At 39.6% G+C, this 21,941-nt stretch overlaps 1 protein-coding gene across 2 annotated transcripts in view; it reads right to left on the reverse strand.

Moving 5' to 3' along the window:
- The window catches only part of Tmem245 (transmembrane protein 245), a 104,534-nt gene that overhangs the window by 12,185 nt on the left and 70,408 nt on the right, over positions 1-21,941 (reverse strand). For both annotated transcript variants that reach the window (XM_004638078.2, XM_023722952.1), the window contains 5 exons: positions 17,759-17,881; positions 17,480-17,625; positions 5,136-5,236; positions 3,177-3,351; positions 164-358 (listed from right to left, as the gene is read on the reverse strand). In XM_004638078.2, coding sequence (XP_004638135.1) covers positions 164-358; positions 3,177-3,351; positions 5,136-5,236; positions 17,480-17,625; positions 17,759-17,881 — 740 coding nt within the window. The remainder of the gene's footprint in view (positions 1-163; positions 359-3,176; positions 3,352-5,135; positions 5,237-17,479; positions 17,626-17,758; positions 17,882-21,941) is intronic.

A 21,941-nucleotide genomic window follows, 5' to 3' on the forward strand; every position in this document is an offset into this window, starting at 1 on the left:
GAAAGTCTTCCAATGATTTATAATTTTTTAATATTTTTATAATGCTTATCACAACATTAGTATTAAATATCTTTATCCTGACAAATATAAGTGAAATTACCAATAGAGAGGCAGGGTTGTTCAGCGCTTACATATAACTCATGATCATTCTGCTGGAACTCACCGTTGAGTCTGAGCTGGCCACGGCGTCTGGCTTGGTGTGGGCACTGAGTTCGTGGGGCTCACTAGCATGGCACTGTAGATATTGGAAGCAACCACAAGTATACAGAGCAGTATGGGCCCAATAATTGCTCCTTCCAGACCAAGGTAGTAAGCTCCCCCAGCCACTGCCAAACCGGTCAGGTACGGATGGCCACCCCTGGAATAAAGAACGCATGCTTTGGTTCATGACTTTTAACAAAGATAAATTTCAGAATATTCTGAAATACTTTTTTTAGCACAATGCCAGTTCTTTAATACACCATGTTTTTTACTATCAACTCCCTTTAGGATACCTCAGTGCAGACAATGGAACACTGTAGCCCTGATACAGTACAAGGTTTTCTTGCCTATGCACCAGTGCGCGACATGTCCCTTTCTCCTGGGTTAGTAATCGGAAGAATAACGTCAGCACTGTTAACAGATACTGTGTACTCTTTACAGGTGGCTCCTGAGGAGGATTAATGCTGGCTCAGGACTGGTTACCTAAGCAACCTGTTAGATTTATAAGCATCAAGGATAATTACGTAGGCACAATTCAGTGTGTAACCAAGTTAATTATGTTTTTTATACATGACAGCAATGATAACAGCATTCCAGTTATATATAGGGTAGACTTCTTGTAACCTTCTAATAGTTTTGCACACAGATGATAAAAAAGGGCTCATGAGGAAGGTATCTGCCAGCAAGGTCTAAAAGTTTCATTTCGCAGGATGTCTGGAATTACCCACCGGCAGAAGACAGCACTGCTCACATAATTGGGATAAAGACAGACAGATTACAAGAGCACAGCACAGCAGTAAGACGTGACCACTGACGCAAAGGGATGAGGAAATAAGCCATGTTCTATTTGTTTTCACTTTTTAAACACAGATGAGTGGAACAAATTAGTAAGCTAGAAATAACTACAACCCTTAGAAGGATGTGCCATGATACATCACAGTTTAATGCATAACAGTAGTGAGTCAGTCTTCCAGAAACAAGTACATTATGTTTGTAACTTATTTGTCTTCTTCATTTCAAAAAATTTAAGGCAGTAGGCCACCTACACTAAGTAAGTGTTCCGCTAAATGTTACACTTGAAGAAAACGCCTCTGAACAATGTTGAAGCTTTTTGGAAAAAAAAAAAATCTTTTTATTTAAAAGCTTCATCTTTAAAAATACATAAAACAATTTACGTCCAACTTCATTTTCTAATGACATTGGTTAAAGTAGCTTATAATTAAGTTAATATGATAGGGGCTGGAGAGATGGCTCAGTGGTCTAAAGCACCTACTTAGAACAAGCTTAGCAAAAGCATCAGGGACCGCGGTTCAATCCCCCAGCACCACATGCCAGCCAGCCCTGCCCCCTGGTGGGCTCGCTCGCTCGCGCTCTCTCTCTCTCTCTCTCTCTCTCTCTCTCTCTCTCTCTCTCTCATAAATAAAATTTTAAAAAAAAGTTAATATGATAATAAATCTTAAATTCTACCCCTTCTTTTCTTTTCTGGCCAGAGCTAGGGGTAGGCTTTACTGAAAATGGAAACCTGGGCCTTTGAACAGAGCCACATCCCTCTCCCCTTTGCTATTCTTCCTTTGAAGACAGGGTCTTGCTAAATCATTACTTTGCCCACAGCCTGCTCGCACTGTGAGCCTCCTGCCTCAGCCGCCCATATACACTGAGATTACAGGCATGCACCACCACTGCAGGCCTTAATGTAAACCTTCACAAAGCTTCAATCAGTGGTTGCACTTACCCATGAATTACAAACCTTTTCCTACTGTTTAAAGTCCAATTACTAAAACACTAGCTAACCCTCTTTTAATCCCCCCGCCAAGTTGCAGGGACACAAGCTCCTCTCAGGGTGGCTCATGCAGCTACGTGCTTCTCTTTGCTCCAGCCCCATGGAGCTCAGAGCTGCTCCTCCTCAGTCATTTTCTACTCTAATGTACTTGAGAGAAAACACACACAAAGGCCTCTATACAATTAACTTAAGAGTACTATTTCCATAAACTTAGGCTCTCCTATGTTTAATTTACTTCAAGAAAACAGATATATTAACTATTTTGACAGTTTTAGTGGGCTATTCTCTCAATGTACCACCACCATCTGTATTTTAAAAAGCAGTGTCCATCTAGACACATGAATGTTGGCTGACTTGACAGAACTTCTATTCTGTAAGAGGGGCACAAAGGATTGAAACAGCGCTCGCAGTGTAGACCAGGCTAGCCTCAACGTGACCAGCCTGCCGCCTTAGCCTCCCAAGAGTGAGATGATGGGTATACACCACAACAACCAGCACTTCACACAGTCTTGAAAAGAGCTATCAAAACCTACAAACATGGAGAGATGCTCACTCATTAAAGACCACAGCTTTTATTCTGACTTGAATTTAACACTGTTTGATCTGTTTCAATGAACCACAGTGTCAAGAATGTGTTTACCAAATATGAATTTGTTAAGATTTAGTTTTATAGGGAAAGCTTCAGACATACAATGCCATAAACTTTTTCTTCAAAAACAAAAACATGATAAAGTAATTACTGTTTTCATGGAGTAATATTTCCTTCCTGGAGTAAATGTCACAAAATCAAGAGAAAATTATTCATCATTTTAGCCCAAGGTAGTGAGACCCTGTCTCAATAAAACTTACATTGTAACAAAATACCATGTGGGTTCTTTTTTATTGAGATAGGATCTCACTACGTACTTCAGGCTAGCCTCAAACTCACAGAGATCCTTCTGTCTCAGTCTCCTAAGTACTATGATTACAGAAGTGTCCCACCATGCCCAGCCAAAAAAATACCATGTCTTACAAACAATGCCACCTGAAATTAAATTTCATTGTATCAGACAAAACACAGAGTATTACTGTACTAAAAAATCCCAGCACCAGTTCTTTCTCTCAAACTGTCCCACCTTACTCCCCTGCCCCCGCAAAAATGTCAATAAACAATAGAACTCCCTGCATGATTCACCAGTAACCTCAGAATACTTACCCTGATATGTCAGAGTAAATTGCAGTATCTACAAAGTAAGTTGGCAAGAGATGAAAAACCAACAGGAGGATGGCCTTGCATCCTAATCCTTGTGTCAGCCACAAGTCTAGAACTGCAGGGATCGCTGCCCAGTACGTCCCCAGAAAGGGCACTGCTCCAAGGATTGCTGCTAAAGCTAATAGACATGGAAAGAAGAAAAGCAACTTAATACCATCAACAAAACCACCATGACACAACAGAAAATACTAGCTCCTGTCACTTAAAAACAAACATCAAAACAAATTATACAAACTCTCCTTTGGGGAATACACTAACTAATTTTTAAGATGTGAGACCTTCATTTATTATTGAAAATGTCTGCAATGAATCTACAAATCTGCTTTTTCTTTTTCAACACAGGGTCTCACTATGTAGCTCAGGCTTGCTTTGAACTATATATGTATGTATCCCGAGCTGGCCTTGAACTCATGGAGATGCTCTTTCTCAGCCCCCAAGTGCTGGGATTATCGGGACACAACACCATACCCTGTTTGAATCTGCTTTGGGGTTTTTTTGGTCATTTTGAGACAGGGTCTTGCTATGCAGTTCAGATTAGCCTTGAGCTCACTTTGTAACCCAGGCTCGCCTTGAACTTGCAACAATCCTCCTGCTTCCTTCAGTCTTCCAAGTGCTGGAATTACATATACAATTCTTTTTTTTTTTTTTTTCTTTTTGTGATACTGGGGATTTAACTCAGGACCTTGCACTTGCCAGGCAAGCGCTTATTCTACTGAGCTATCTCCTCAGCCCAGGTGTGCAAATCTTAAGTGATAAAATCTTACTATTGTACAGTTATTAGCTGAATTGATGGTCAGTTAATATATGGTCCTATAAATAAAACTGTAGCATGTTTTTCAAAATTCACTAATCAGAAATTAGTTTCCAAATTCCATGAATGAATCCTTTACTTTGCTCTTAATGAAAATAAAGTAAAAATACAAATAGACAGAAGCCCTAGGAGGTAAGGGATCTAACTTCAAGCTTACCCACTTCTAGAGCAACAAATGTAAGCACTTAGTTTCCATCTCACTTCCCTCCAGACTACAGGCAAGCAGAGGTGGACTCTAACTTTAGTCTGACCACTAATCATGTTTGGAAAATTCTGGATTTTCACCTATGCAACAAGACCACCATCAATGTTCCTGTCTTACAGGGCGCGATTAGAATTTCAATTTTTTAAATTTAAATCAATGTATTTGGTACAGGGTCTCCCTCTGCAGCTCAGAGGCGGGGCTGGCACAGCAAGTGGTGCTGGGCATCCAACCAGTCCTCCAGCTTGCTAGGCCAGCTCTTAAGACCACTGAGCTATTTCTGTGGACCTTTACAGGGTGATTGGAAAACAATAACCTCCACATGCTCTCGGGGTGCCTGCAAATCAGGGTCAGCTAATGGGCACCACAGGAGAAAAGAACATCAATGAACTTGCGAATGTAAAGAAAGGGGATGCATACAGGTAGGAGAAATGATGCATACAGGTAGCAGCAAATGTAGAAGGCAAGGAAATTTAGGAAAACGAAGCAACAGGAATAAAGGAAGGACAACTGTAAGGAGAAGAGAGAAAAGGGTGGCCAGTAAGTAGCTTATGTGTTCTCTCAAACACAGTCATCTGGCTCCTGGGACAAAGCTATGTGACAATACATTGCTCCTACCAATTAGTTCAATTCACATATTGGCCACCAAGTGCTAAGATACTCATTCCTTTTAGCAAATGTTTAGGCAGAGCTTTCTATTCCTAGGTACGGCTCTAGTACTGGGAGGACAGTAATAGGCACACCATAAACTACGCTTCTGCTCCTAGTCTGAACTACATCTTGAGCCACAAAATGCAGACTAAATCTGAGAAAGAGGCCAATTCCTAATGAATGTAACTAGGCTGCCTCCTTAAACGGAGATCAGAGGAAGTTATGACATGACGGTTACCTGATGGTATGAAGACAATGTTGATGCCAAATATAGTGTGAGTCAGCCAGGTGTACAGTCCATAGAAGCCAGCCATTTTGAGGGAGGCATCAAACACCCCTCTAGGACACCCAAAGATAAAAGAGAGGGTTAATAAACACATCATCTGTGCTTCAGGAAAAGCAAGATTTTGAGACTACTTCATTCCAACTCTGGTAATAGTTTTCAATTTTTTACCAGCCTGAAAACACCTTCATTTTACTACAAAGAAATATAATGTCCTTATTTTAACACTCTAAATTTTATTGGAGAAAAATATAAGACTTTTAGTATCCAATTGCTCTTTAAAAATCTCTGATAAAAGTAAATGAAATACTTAAAATGCCCCATTCACCGAAATAATTTATCATCTTTCCACTTCTGAAGCACACATTTTACTCATGATGACGATATTTTACAAGAGTGAAGAACATGTGTCTAGGTATGGAATTAAACTGCAATGAGCTGGAGGGTGTAGCTCGGTAACAGAGCACATGTGTGGCTGGGCTCAAGGACCAGGGAAGCAGGGTCAGGAGACAGAGGAAGGGGGAGGAGAGGGCACGTGAGAAACAGTCAATCTCTCTTTGCTTGCTACCAAAATTCTACTGCATTTCTTTAAGTACAAAGAAACTTCTCCAAGGAGAAGTAGGAAGAATTTGTGAGAAAGAAATTCTCCAAAGTAAAACTGAGGAGGAAAATGCAGTGAGTTAGAAATAGCCATGTATGGGGGAGATGGCTCAGTAGGATAAGCGCTTGACTGGCAAACGCAAGGATCTGAGTTCAATCCCCGGTTCCGCCAAAAAAGAAATAGCCGTATACTCCATGACTGAGAAGGACCTGGTACATGAAGCTCTGGAACAGACCAATCAGGCAGCACTGCAGAGGCAGCGAGGACGGTGCCCAGACAGCACCAGGGCAGCAAGTCTGACGCGGTCCCATGGCATCACAGACTGTAAAGCCCAGGCTATGCAGGGCCAAGGGGCGTACTCTCGTGCATTCAGGAGAAGGAAAAGCCATCATCAAAACACCTGTGGTGTAACGGTAGCAACGTACACACAAATGCCAAGCTGTCATTATCGAGTGTCCCAGGAGTTGTGTGCTACAAGCAAAGTAAAACTTAGGAATGTGCTGGTTCAGCTACTTAGCACAGGTCTTGGACGTGGGTCTGGGGAGAGAGTGGATCCCCAATGACGAAACCTCACTCGCTATCCTGACGAAGCACTTCCACTCAGTAATGTCATAGAGGCACCACACGACCCTTCCTAACAGGACCTAGATGAAAGGTGGCATCACAAGGACACAAAGGAAGGAAGATATTCCACAGAAATACAAAAATGACCTAAATGCTAACTGAATAGTCAGATAGAAAGAGAAAACAACTTTTAGGCTTTAACTTTAGAAGGAAAATGAAAGTATCTCAAAGATATGTAGAAGGCCAGAAGAATGGAAGAGAAACGGAAGAAAGAAAAGTAGATTTAGGGCAGCGCTGAGTTAAATGGTCTGTAAAACTGGCTCGGAAGAAGTTTAAATAACAGAAAGCTAAACACGAAATACAGAATGTGAGATTTGAGGTATACCAAAACAGATTAGTTATAAGAAAGGAAAAGACACCGTTGAGGGGCAAATGCAGAGAAAACTGAGCAGAAGGTTGTGTTTTTATGAGGGACCTAAGGACAGAGATACAACAGTCGAAGGGCATGAAATCATTTTTGTAGGAGAAGGAAAATCAATGGAGTGTAGTGTTCCCAGAGACCAAAGGAGAAGGGTGCTGTGGGGGTGGGGGGCTGGAATTTGGCTAAAACCAGTGGAGGGTCAATGCCAAAAGGTACAATGTGGTACTTCCTTCACATGAGTTAAAATACTTTAAGTCAAAAACAAGTTGGCACCAAAAGTACAAAACAATAACACAACCAAATCACCCCTCTAGACAGCAATTAAGCAAAGCTCAACCCCAAAAAAGACCAACTGTAAGAAACAACACACAGTCTCCTTCCTTTTACATCTGGCAATGTGATTTTAATATTCTCATTAAGGCGATTCTAAAATAATTTTGTGAACGTTAAAGGCACTAAATATTGTTTGTAATTACTGAACATACTTATGTAACCCAATGTGGGATGCACAGAATACATTCCACTCTACCTCATTCTTCATGATCTGGAATACAAATTTTATAAAACAGCACAGCAAAACACCCTAGAACTTTTTTTTTTTAAAGCACTTTTAAGTTCATAGCAAGTCTTTCTTCTTTCAATATATCTGCTATATTGATCTACAATTTACAAACAATAAAACTTACCAATTCTGAATGTGCAGTTCAGTAAATCTCAACCTAATTTACATACTCACCATTACATTTACAATACTTCCATCACTCCAAAATGTTCCAGTGTGCTCTTTAAAGTCAATCCACTCCTACCCCAACAGCCACTAGGTATGCTCTCCCACTATAATTTTGTCTTTTCTAAAATTGTATGTTATGTAGCTTTTTTAAAACCTGTGTTAAATGTAAATAACACAGTCCTCATCTTAATCACATTCAGTGATTGTATTCAGCTGCTAAACTGCATACACCGTCAGGAAGCACCTTCTGGTGTCTGGACACTTTCATCACGGATAGTGCTTTTGAGCTTCATCTATACGGCAGGCACTGCTACTTTTCATTGCTGGCAGGACTCCTCTCTACGGGAATTCCTCAGTCACCAGCTGATGTGCTCAAATGGACCATTCCAGCTTTAAGGCTATTACCAATAGTGCTGCTCTAAACATCTGAGTGAACATTAAACTGTGTGAACATATGCCTTCGGTTTTCCTTAGTAAACACTTAGGAGTAGACATATTGAGTTACCTGGTTTCTATTTAATTTTGTAGTAACAGGACAAGAAGAAGCCACAATTTCTAACATCACACAGTATCTACTCAAGGTGTGAGACTGAAGTTCACATCTACAGTATAATGTGAGTGAGGACTGGCAGAAAAAGCAGTTCAAGAAAAGCTAAATGACAAGCATGCGAAGACCCAGGAATGGACCCTGCGCTGATTAGTAGCTCAATAAGCAGCAGCTGTTTACAGGTGCTGCTGTTATTAGTTCTTGAGGTTGGGCTACTTGACCAGTACCCAGAGGATTTTGATAAAAACTACAAGTTTGTACTTCATAAGCTTAAGTGATCTGAACTGAAAAGGAAAGTTTAGCACCTGCCTAGCAAACACAAGGTCCTGAGTTCGATTCCCAGTACCAAAAAAAATGAAGCCTCTTGAGATGGAGACATTATTCTAGATCATCTAGCTAAGCCAATTATAAAAGTCCTAAAGAATAAAATGGGGCCGGGGAGACGGCTCAGTGGAATAAGCGCTTCCCTGGCAAGTGCAAGGGCCTGAGCTCAATCCCCGGTTCTGCCAAAAAAAAAAAAAAAAGAATAAAATGGATGTGGTGGTGAATGCCCGTGGTTCCAGCACTTAGGAGGCTGAAGCAGCCATGAGTTTGAGGCCAGCCTGGAATACATAGTGGGTTCAAGGCCAGTGTAAACTGCAGAGCAAGACCTGTCTTAACAAAAAAGAAACTGTTAAAGGGTTATTTTCATACTCATTTATCCAACTACTAAAAAAAAAAAAAAAAAAAAAAAAAAAAAAAAAAAAAATGAAATGGACCCTTATTTCATACAAAAACCAATATAAAATAAATGGACATGTTTCTGCTGGCTTGAACCATACATGACTGTCCCATTGTGAGGGCTTGTACCACTTGCGGTCCAATGAATCTAATCACTTTCATCAGTCTCTTATAAGATTAATAAAAAGCCCCCTGATGGCACAAACACCAGTGGTTCAATCCACCCAGCAGTAAGATGAATGACTTAAGTAAGGCCTTGCCACAAACATGTTAAAGACTTAAATGTGTAATATTACTAGAATAAAACACAGGGGTAAAGCTCCAGGACGTTGGTTTGGGATGTGGTTTTTTTAGATATAAAGTCCAAGACAGAAGCAACACAAATAAATTTGACAAGTAAGGTTATATCAAACTAAAAAGTTGCACACCACAGAAATATATCAACAGAATCTATGAAATGGTAGAAAATATGTATAAGCCATATATTTGATATAGTTAGTATCTAAAACATCTGAAGAACTCAACAATAAGAGAACATAATACAATTTTTTTTAATTTTATTTATTTATTTATTTATTTATTTTGTGTGTGTGTGGCCAGCTCAGCCCACCAGGGGGCGGGGCTGGCTGGCATGTGGTGCTGGGGGATTGAACCCCGGTCTCTGTGCTTTGCTTAGCTTAGCTTGTTCTAAGTAGGTGCTTTAGACCACTGAGCCATCTCACCAGCCCCATAATACAATTTTAAAATGGGCAAAAAATTTGAGTAGATATTTCTCAAAAGTGTACAAGTAACCAACAGGTACACATGAAAAAATGTTCAACGTTACTAATCAGAAAAATACAAAATAAAATTGAAAAATTTCACTCTGTCTGTTGAAATAACTATTATCACAAAGATAACAAATGTCGGTGAGGACACAGAGGAAAGGCAATCTCCATACCCTGCTGCTGAGAATGGAAATTAGTAAAAAGAAAACACTGAAGTTCAAGTTTCCTTAAAATGCCAGAACAGAAGCAGATGATTCAGGAATGTATTCAAAGAAACTGAAGTCAACATGTTCCATGTCACTTTCGGTTGTGGTGGGCAGTGAACCCAGGGCCTCACACACTCTAAGCAGAGTATGTACTCCATCACTGAGAGAAAGAAAGAGCGAGAGCAGGAGGGAGGGAGAGAGGCTAAGGGGGAAGAAAGCAGCAGGGTCAGCCAGGTAAGGAGACCTGAGGAGAGAAGCCGGGCGCAGACACAGTTCTGAAGGTGCTCTGCTGTTGGCCTTAAACAAAGATGAAGGGGCCATCAGCTAAAACCATCTAAATTTGCCAGAAAGAACATGGTCCTGTTGATATGTTAATGTTAGGACTTCCTCTCTCTCAAACTAGAAGATACAAAACAAACTAGAAGATAATAAACTTAATGTTGAAACTATTAAGTTTATGACAATTCATTATTACAACAATTAAGATATGTATCTCATGAAGGCAAGGAGGAAACCAAGAAGGTCTAGGTTAGATCAAGCTGTGTAAGCAATAACATACTGCTGAGCACAGAATTACTTCTCTCTCAGGTTCTTAGAACCCAAAAACCAAGAGGTGGGGGCTGGTGAGCACTTGTTGGTGATCCCCAGCACTACCTCAAAACAAAGCAAAACAAAAAATCATATTCTTAATGCACTGATAACTAAAGCACTGGGAAATTCACCAATGAGTGGACAAGCAATTCAAGTAAGTAGACTACACAGGCCAATGGTAAAACAAATCACACATGGACATTTAGTATATGATAAAGCATGCATTTCAAAACACAAGTGCAAAGACAAACTCTTAAGAGACCAGAGATGTAGCTCAGTGATGTACTACTTGCCTAGCATGCACAAGACCTTGCTTGGGTTTGATCCCAGCCAGACTCCCACTCCATCAGAGACTGCTCGTAATAGACAATCCTCATCTGGCACATAACTAACATCATGTATAATATTACTCAAGTGGGCCATATAAAATCATTAATATGCTCAATGTGAAAATATTCCTTATAATCAAACAACGAAAGATCCTTCCCTCACTTCACACACTCACTGGTGCCAACAAATCAATCAACATTGTTTTGGATACCCAAATTCAGTTAGCACTTTCTCTTCCTATCAAGGGGAAACCTCTTGCAAAAACCACAGTAGATCTGGATTTGTGGCATCCTCAAGGGTGTCTGTATGACTCATGCTGTGTGAATCCGTGGTGCCAAGGGGGTACGCTTCCTCTGCACTACCCACTATCAGATGAGGAAGCACCTACTATAGAAACTGACAGAAAACCCACATCAGATCCACCACCCTAATAATTATGTAATTTAGTCTTCCTGCACCGTCGCCCTTTTCTTTTGTAAATGTAATACGTGCCTATGCTCCATCTTCTGGAATCTTTCATTTCAGTGTTTCTTCCAACATTATTGACAGTTGCTCTTTAAATTTCTACGCTTTCACAGCACTCAGCAATTGGCAAGAATCAAATTCAGAAGATGTGGAAATTCTTTGCCTCCCCTGTCTTGGTAGCTCAGGCAAAGTAACTGACATCAGCCACTAAGCCAAAGGTTTCTTTTCTAACAAGGCCACTTACTAACTCACAAACTTGATATTACACACCTATAAATGTTCCCTGCCCACACCATCCTGTATCACTACAGAGCAGGGCTCCTCTCTACTGTAAAAGCAGGCTGCAGACCTCCAATGCAGCTACGCTCCACCCAAACCTCTTTGTGGAGCACAAATGACAAGAGTCGTGCACACTCAGCTTTTATTTTGCTTTCATACTGTTCGCTGATACACACCCTATTAAATGTACTTTTACCGTACAGCATTGAAATTATGTCTTGTTCACACCGCTATCTATCAACTACCAGTACCCTCTCATTTTTGGCCTACAAGACTGTTCTTGCTACTTTACTAAACCGAGTAAGAGAAAAATGACAACTCAGAATTTGATCAGATGACCTACTCTTCATGGAATGAGATCTGAAACAAGGCAATGAATGTGAGCATGATAAAAGTCAAAAAGGCTGTGCAGAATGCACAGGGCCACCCTCTTCTTTTTAAAGGTCAAATAGCAAGACTATCAGACTGTTCCTCCTGCTGGAAATAGCAGCTACCATCTTCCATCCTCACTGCAAGTAGCATGTCTCAACTGACACATGAGCTAGTGGAGAGAGATAGGTGAGCACTTAGACACAGCATTGAAAATTACCAAGTGGAAAAACTATCCCAGCTCCTTTGATCACAAGTATACTGTGCTGTATTCCATTTCACAGAGACTGTGAAGCAATGTTTTAAAAATAAATTGAAGGTTTGTGTCAACTCTCCATTGAATAAGGCTATCAGACCCATTTTTCCCAATAGTTCAAGTGATCATTGGCTCCTTCAGCAATAAAGTAGTATTTAAATTATGTATTGTACACTGTGTTTTATAAATAATGTTACTGCACACATAGACTATAGTACAGGATAAATATACCTTTTATAAGTACTGGGAAAACAAGAAGTTCATGTAACTCACTTTATTGCAATGATGTGGAAATGAACCAGGCTAACCTTTTTTTCTGTGTGTGTACTGGATATTGAACTCAGGACCTTGCACCATACGAGGCAGGCACTTATGCTACTGAATGATCTCCCCAGCCTTCTACCCTAACTTTCTAAAGAAACTCTGTTTCTCCTTGATCATTTGCCCTTGAAACCCAGCTCTGCAGCAAAATGTACCAAAATCTGACCAACAATGGATTCCCAGCATGAGTAGAATGTCATCTTCTGTGCTCAGACCCAGAAAGTTGCTGAGGGACATAGGATAAGGCCGCTTACACAGAAACCCTCTATCCCAAAAAAGTGGTTTTGTCCCAGACAGAAGGATATACAACACTAGTGTGCCATTAGAAATCTGGAGAGTTTGGCTGTAACATTACTAATTTTTTTGGTCACTAATACAAGTTTTATGTTCTTATACAATGCCTACAGATGATAGGTGCTTCACTGTCATGCTCAAAAATAACACGGGCTGTTTCAATTATGTAGACAAAGACGAAATAAGTGTATCTCAAAAACAGTTCTATTATAAGTCCATTAAATTTATGTAGCAATTTTTAATGCTTCACAATTAAAAACTGCATAAAGACAAAGCTTCAAGGTTATTTTCCTTAGAAGCTTATAAACAATAAAGATTCAGATAGATAAGATCAACCAGTCCTGCCAAGTAGATTAAAAGTCATGTACTTACAGTCTTTGATTACTATTTAAGAACTCCAGCTAATCTAATTTACCCAAATATATGTAAGAATATATATATATATATATATATATATATATTTTTTTTTTTTTTTTTGGTGGAACCGGGGATTGAACTCAGATCCTTGCGTTTGCCAGTCAAGCGCTTATCCTCCTGAGCCATCTCCCCAGCCCCTATGTAAGAATATTTTAACTTTTTTTTTTTTTTTTTTTGCAGTACTAGGGATTGAACTTGGGACCTTGGGCTTACCACTGTCTATTTTGATATTAGGAGATTGCACACAAATGATAATACTTCTGTTATAGCTTTAAATTCATTTTTTTTTTTTTTTTTTTTTTGAGACAAGGTCTTGCTATGCCCTTTGTTTTGTTTTTTGCGGTACCAGGGATTGAACTCAGGACCCTGCGCTTGCCAGGCAAGCACTTATTCTATTGAGCTATCTCCCTGGGCCCCTCGCTATGCAGTTTGGGCTGGCCTTGTGTTCACTTTTGCGGCCCCCAGGCTAATCTCAAACTCGAAGCTATCCTATCTCAACCTCTGGAGTGCTGGGATTACAGGTGTGTACCACCACGCCCAGGGTTCCCGCTGGCACAGCATGCAGGGCTGGGAATCAAGACCACCAAATCTCCCAGCCCCCTTGTTATACATTTTAAACAAATACCGATTTTACTCTTAAATCCTTCAGAATTTCTCCACAATGAATTTTTACTTGCTCAAAGTAAAATATGGAAATGCTGATTTTCTAATAATCACACACTGACTTTTCCTCAATTAAAACATACTAAATTTTCTAAAATCAGGACACAGAGGTCAGAAGCATGTCTACTTTCCAAATCCAGGCCCTACAGTAGACATATTCTCCCATCTCACTCATCAGGAGACCTAACACCCACTAGCGCTGAAAAGCTGTCATCCCAGCAAGCAAGAGCCATACCTGTGTGCATGCACTCATGTGAAAATATCACACACACTAAATTGCATTGAGGCCGTGACAACATGCAACTTAGTAATGTGCAATATCTCCACCAGAGCAAGCAGAATGGAGCCCCGGGGAGGAAGGGTGTGACGTGCACATTCAGGACACATGCTGCTGAAGGGAGGAAAACGGTCTGGGGATGAAGGGTGCATGCCAGCAACTCAGAGATTCATGAAATGAAACCTAGTCACGAAAGTCTGTAGCTCAGATACTAATTCCAAAATAAAACAAAAGCCAAGGTTCAAAAATTCAGTAACACAGTGACCATGAAAGAAGCCACATGTTTCGTTTCCCGAGGCCCAGCTGTGGGAACAGGCACCTTCCATTTCTGGTCATGCAGTTCTCCCCAACTTCATTCCATTGTTAAGTTATTAATGGAACACAAAATGAGCTTAATGATTTTCAATTAATTGCAACTTTAATGATGACTAATGACTGTCCCTTATAAAATTTGTTATCGCTGATAATTTACATACCAAGCTGTACTTCAAGAACATTACAATACTTTCATAATTGTTTGTACATTATTTTTCCTCTTAAAATCTTTTTCCATGAGAAAAGACTTCTAACACAATCCTTCAGAATGAAAAATCTGACAAGAGCTCTTAGAACAGCTGTATCTCATTATATGAGAAGGCTCTTAAGGAGTCAATATAAAACTTGCACATTTTAGGTCTTAAATGTGATCAAGAAAAAAAAAATCTCCAGCTATGGTGGCACACACCTATAATCCCAGTATGGGAGGCTAAGATAAGAGGATCACTGTGAGTTCAAGGCCAGCCTGAACTACACAGTGAGACCCTGCCTCAAAAAAAACACCCCAAAGGATTTAGACTATAAATATAAAAATCATCTTGAATTACAATCTTTAATTTATAAAACTAGGTACAGCTTTGGTTAGAAAAATGTCTCAAGCCATAAAACATTCTCTAATGTGTTCCATATTTATCAAATTCAGTAAAAATCAATCTATTTGCCATCCAAGAAGACCACAATATATTTCTGATACAGAGGGCAGTTATTCTTTTGGTCATCTTAAAAAACAAGATGTTAATAAAATGAATACATTTGGTCCCTACTTTGGAATCATGACAAGGACTACTGGCATGGTGAACAGTATACATTCTTAAAAACACAGGGCAAATCTAATATGTACAAGAGGTCTCTCCTCATATCTCTGCAATTCACAGCACTCTGTAATCTCAAATTCTCTTCTGAGATGAAGACTAAATGTCTAGCTGCAGGCCTCACTGTATCCACTGAATGGTTTTAACAGTACTGCAAAGTTAACTTTGTCTCCCTCGAACAGCAAATCCTGGAAGGTGTGCTAGAATGGCAGGATTATCATAAACTTTCAGTCAGGTCTAAATGCAAATTATAGCTCTACTTACCACTTAACTAGCAGCCACAACTGAAGAATTAAATTCAAAACAAAAGAGGCAGTGTAATTGGAACAAAAACAAAAAGCAACTCAATGACAAACACTTGAGAGGACAGTCAGCAAAGGCTCATTTGAAAAGAGCAAAATGAGAAAATTCAAGTACTGTGAGCTGAACGCTGGACACAGCAGAAAACACTTGTAATACCAGTGCTCTGGCACTGAGGCAAGAGGAGTATATACAGTACATAAGGGGTGAGGCCAGCCTGGACTACATAGCAAGACCTTGTCTCCAAAATAAATGAAACTTTAAGAATTGTTATTTGAAAATAGAAAAGCTCTTATGAGAAGGTTACTATATGGAAATGAAGCACCATCTTCTCTAGTGACAAGTTGGATATTTTTTTTTCTGTATGGGTTAGAATAAGTCACATCTATGAGCAAAGGACTTTTGTAATGGCTTTATCTGACCAGGAAGACAGAAGGTTACTTTTCCCTTTTTTTTTTTTTTTTTTTTTTTGGTGGAACCAGGGATTGAACTCAGGCCCTTGCACTTGCCAGGGAAGCGCTTATTCCACTGAGCCATCTCCCCAGCCCCTACTTTTCCATTTTCGTACAAATTTGTGTAGGCTTTTTTGAGCCAAAACATTATCACATAGATAAAGGACAACCTATTGCTAGAATTTCCATCATTTCATTTATACAAAAAGGATGATTACCTAGAGTCATAGAGGTGTAAGAGGGGTGTGAAAGCTACACTTTCCTGAAGACAACGTCATTGTGGAAGCTATTACATTAAATCATAAATTCCTACACTTGTATCCTTTACATGAATGGTCCCATGTGGACACCTGACAACACCACACTGGTGCTAAGAGCATTTTTAAAAAACTTACTTGATAGCAAATCAAGGAACAACGTACTGGTAAAATCTTTATTCAAAACTTGCTAGCAGGAAAGAGGAGAAAAACCTAGAGAAGTTTTCAAAGATGATATACCTCAGAAGCATGTGTCTCACTGGAATACATATGAGGGTTTCCAAGATCAAGAGGCATGCTCCCTAGGTGTTACATGACCATAGCGGGAAGAAAAGTAAGCCAAGGTCAGGCAAGCAGGATTAACAGGCCAAAGCAAGATTTATGTGGGTGGCTAGTTCAAACAATGGTATATTTTTAAAGTCTGTTGAAACAGAAATCCCAGGCAAAAATTCACTATTCAACAGAAGCGTAAGACCCTCTAGTTAAGATGTACTAGAAAGAGCAGCACTAACTGATAACACAAGGATCTGAGTAGCTACTCACAAGAAATAGAAATGCTGAGTTATTCTAAGAAGCAATGAGGGATAGGGGTTGAAGGGAAAGCTACAAAAGGCCTGGACTATGAAGCATCTCTTCCTTTGGGACACAAAGAAGAAGAAAAGAAAAGCAGGGTCAGAAGCCAATAACTTGGAAAGAGCTTACAGGCCATGAAAATTGAAGAAGAAACTCGTTCAGAAACCAAGCCTGCAACACAAGGACCCAGACCCAGACACAGGTTGGAAGTCTCTGACCAAAGCCAACTCTACACACGCAGCCTAGGTCTTGGAAACTTGTGCTTCTAGCGTCCAACCTTTTCCTGCCTGAGAGGGCACAGCCTTCCAAACCGAGGGAGAAAGGAAGAAACAGGAAGAACATCTACACCCCTGCAGGATCAAAGCTAGAATTCCTGAGGGGAGGCAGGGTCCAAAGTGGTAGAAGACGGAGGTTTCTTGAGCAAGTGATATGGGGACCGACCTACACTAAGAAGCTGCAGATGGGAAGCTGACAGGCCATTTTGTAAACCATAGACTAGGGAGTGGGCTATCCAAGTCTTTGGGACTTTATTCCCTTACAAATATACGCAGTCATACGATCCTCTCAAAATGAGATGAAAATCTTGAGGATACCAGTCTTTCACTAGTTTAGTGAGGAATATTACTATGACGTGCAAGACAGAAAAGAGGCTTCTCCTGGAAAGCATTTGGTCTTTCTTTTGGTACTGGAAATCAAACTCAGGACTTCGAGCTTGCCAAGCAGGCTCTGAGCACTTGGTAAAGAGAATAACAAGCACAAATCTTATCCCTACCTGATAGCTTCTTCCACAGACTGGCCAATAATATTAGATGATGGACCTGGCTGAGACAGTGGTGTCAGGCTTATCACCCACTTCACTGGCTTGTAGTACTCATCACTGGAACTTAACAGATAAAACAGTGTGGTCAGGAAAATTATCTGCAAAATAAAAGACAGTATCTCCTGAACAATCACACTCTGGAAACTGTACATACCCATAAACGCAAAAAGAATCAATAAAGCGCTTTAACGGAGAAAGAACTGTGATGTACATTTATCTAGCTATACATACCAGAGAGAGTACAAAATTGAGGAGGGCAGTGCCACTGTAGAAAAGGATGGTTAGGAGCGTGGTGACTGTAGTGAACAGCAGGCTTACGTTCCGACTCATCACAATCCACAGCGACTCCAAGATCTGATGAGGAGGAAGAGCTGAAAGTCAGAGCTTACATGGAAGGAGATGCCACAGCCATCTTGTGCTTTTAATACAGTGTCTTACTATCATAAACAAACAAATAAGAACTGAGGACCATTTTAAGTGAAGGGAAAAGTCTATCAAAAACATCTGCATTTTTAATAGTATGGAAAATAGCTAAGTACGATGAATCTACTTCAAATAATATTAAGTAGTTATCAGATCTACTAAAACAGAAAATATGCTATTATAATGCCAAGTTTTAAAAGTAGAATGTAAAAATTTTATATACAGTATACTATGTAAAATTGCAATGGGCATACAAATGCTTATAGGAGAATATGGCACAATATGCCTTGTATATACTTTCCTTGTACAATCTGAAGTTCTGGCTGAGTTTTAGCTGCCTGCCTCCCCTCGCCTTTGCCATTTCCAAGTTAGATTCAACCAAAAATATATAAAATATAACTTCAATGACCATTAAAATCACAATAAAAGTACTAATGGGGTCAAAGGCAGAAGGCTTTCCTCAGACAGACACTGGCCACTCCACTGAAACCTACTGCCTGCAGCTGACCCGCGAGCTCACTAGAGCCAGGTATCAGCATGATGGTTATTCACGCACTAAATATGCCTAGAGGAAGATGTGCAGCATCTACAGTACACTGCATGGTTTCTAATCTATGAACTTAAGTTTCCTCATGACAGTGTCTGTTCTGTCCTCTCCAAGTGGACTATCCTTCTTCTCAGCAAAAAACATGGAAGCAAAATGATCAAGAAAACACTATTAATTATAGTTTCAAAATGTGGTCCAAAACCTCAGTGTTGCGAAGGAAGCAAGGCAGAGGACAGTATCTTTACTTTACAGATATATATAAAGTGAAGCTCAGAGACTTTTTAAAAAACTTATCTGAGGCCACAGAGCTAAGAAGTAGCATCAGAACTGCTAATGTCTGATTTTTATTTTAGTGTCTTTCTGAAAGAGCAGCTCTGTTTTTGTCATATGTTCAAGTTATACCATCTGCTCTATGAAAGGACTGTCTATTCCTTTCCTACCTCAAATGTATCATTTATAAAAGGCACATTTTGTTGCCCTCCTCATTGTTGCAAACCTCAGCTCCATCTTCCTAAGAGATTTTCAGCAGTCTGGTTTCATTTACAAAAACTCCTTACATAGAATCTTGAAAATGTTTCATGACGCCTACCAAAAAATGCAAGACTGACTGTTTGACCCTGTTGAATAAAGGATAAATGAACAATGCCACCGATTCCAAGACATGAACCAACAATGCCTTTATTTTTTATTTTGAAAAGCATTCTTTCTGAGGCTCAATCAGTCTGGAATTTTTATCAAAAAAAATTTTAAATAGTTTCTGAGTCACCCTGACAGAAAATACCCTGTGGTCATTGGCCAGTCTTTAGACATCAGCTGAATGTATTAATTGCGTAACGGTAGTTTCTAACAATAATCAAGCAACCTTTTTACTTGAAAGAAAGGGAATAGAAAAAGGGCATTTCTAGACTTATTAATTAAATCTTTATGGCAAAGTAGATTCTAATGTATGTCAGGCTAAGAAATGAAGAAATAAAGGCAGTAACAACAGCAAGGTCCCTGAAACTCTAAATATGAAACAGATGAGATGTACTACAAATAAAAAGTAGAAAACACGAGTCAGGTCTAGTGTTACCTTAATGAGTGGTAGCAACATAAATGACAGAATGTCAAGCATGAATTAGTTGTATAAAACATATACAAAAAGCCCTGGAATTATGTCCACTGCTCACTCACAGGTGGTTTCTGCTGCAGATAAGTGACCGAGGCCGCCTCCCTGGCCCCCAGCTGACATGCATCCTGTCCTCTTGAGTTTACTGTCCACAAATAACCTTTCCATTATTAATTTGGTTTCCTAGGTACTTACTGAGAGCCATTAGCCTAGCTTCTGTGAAACCAGTGAAGAATGAAAAATAGCAGCTTGGGAAAAAAAAAAAAAAAAAAAAAGAAGAAGAAGAACAGAATATTACAGGGATGCAATGAAGAGAAAATGTTTCTCTGAGCAGGACCAAGCTGTGTGTCTGTCTGCCTCAAAGTCTGCACAGAGTCGAGAGACACAGACTACAAGAACCCCATGGTCCTGCTCTGGTTTGTCTCTTCCTAACTTAGCTACAGACTAAGGGAGTTGAACTGGGTGATCTCAAACACCATTTCAACTCTGCCACTCTATTTCTAAATACAAAATTGATTATTAATGTTACAATAGCTTTCTGTTCAATACACTGACAACCTAACACCATGCTAAATTCGAAGGCACCTATAATTGAGTCTTTCTGCTCCCAAGAACTTAACATCTAGTCACATAAACTGGGCATAAATATCAGAGTCAAAAATGGAAGAAGAAAGTAGAACTTCCAGTAACAAAAGAATGGTTAAAATGCTAACTACAAGAGGAAGAAGAAAGTAGGGGATGCCAATTTGGTGTAAGGTGCACTGGGAAGGGGTCTTACAACACAGTTCTAACCAATATACTTACTGCAAAATCAGAAAAAAGCAGACAAAGCAAAGCGAAGCAAATAAAAACAAAGGTATGGGGCTGGAGAGATAGCACGGGAGATTGTACTGCCTGGCAAGCGCAAGGTTCTGAGTTCAATCCCCAGTACGGCAAGCCGAGCCACCCCAGAACCCTGGGTGGTCTCTACCAGCCACCAAAACCAGTGCATGTCTATAATCCCAACACTGGGGAGCTGAGACAGGAGGATCGCTGAGTCGGAGCTGCTGCATAGCAAGATCCTGCATCAAAAAAGAAAAGAAAAATAAAAAATAAAAGAAACAAAATAAAAACAAAGATATGAAACAAAAAGGATGAGACATAGTAGGGAAGATAATGTAGTTTATTACAGCAATGGCCTGGACTCTGGAGCCCAGGAAGAAAAACTGATTTTGAACACTTTAATTCTTACTAGGGTATTTAACACCAGTAAACATGTTTGATATTACGATGAAGGCAATTATATTGGCTTTGGAGACTGTTTATGAGAATTCAATTAGAAAATATTTATAAAGCATCAAGCTTCATTAATTTTGTATATCTGTCAGGAAATATTTAATATAAAAATCACTAAAGAATCACTCCCTTGCTGCCCAATATGTGTTTGGGCATATAAGAATTGCACCTATTTAATTTTTTTGGACTATATGGCTAAATCATTTATTTTTAAAACTGCCTACTGTCTTTCCATAAAAATTCATAAAATTTAAAGATTTTCTGTATCATCTATCTTAATTTGATTCAATGTCACTTCAACAGTCAGCAGCAAATCCTTTAAAATTCAGCTATTAAGGCAGAAAAGGAAAATGAGGCTCAAAACAAACCACAAAAAAGATGAAATTTCAGTGAACACATCTGAATGTTCTAATGTCTTGTGAGAGGATAAGCTGACTTCTGAAAGCACTTAGCACTAGAAAGGCGCCAGGCGCAAGGGCGTACGCGGGGAGGCCTGGCTACTCCGGAGGCTCAGGCAGGAGCACTGTGTGTCTAAGATCAGTCAGCATGCCAGGACCCTGTTTCCAACAAAACATAACACTGCCGGGAGAGTTCATAAAACTAAGTGGAACCTGTTGCGCACTTTGTCTACAGTCTGACTGGCTAGACCCTTCCAACTGGCTGTTTAGTGTTTTACTCTCTAAAATAACATTGCCAGAGGTCAGCACACGTTTGAAGACAGCCACAAAGGTAAAGAGGGCAAAACAAACTTTAAACAAACTCAGAGCAAACAGAGGGCAGTAGACATTTTAAAAATTTATGTAAGGGGGATGACATGATGAAAATATGTTAGATACTTGTATAAAAATACTTCACTGAGACCCAGTATTTTATAAAATTACATACAGTACTAGAAAACACATTTAAGTATCTCAGTAATATCCTCAAAGAAATGTTTTTAAAGGGTTCACAATGTAAGAGGTGGTAGATGTTATACAAGCAGAAATAAAAATTCAGTGAAGGGTTCTAAAGTAAAGTTGAAGGCTTGCAGGGGGCATTCAAAGAGGAGGAAAAAGTGTTTT

This window comes from Octodon degus, unplaced genomic scaffold (genome assembly GCF_000260255.1).
Source record: "Octodon degus isolate 3935 unplaced genomic scaffold, OctDeg1.0 scaffold00094, whole genome shotgun sequence".
NCBI classification, from domain to species: Eukaryota; Metazoa; Chordata; class Mammalia; order Rodentia; family Octodontidae; genus Octodon; species Octodon degus.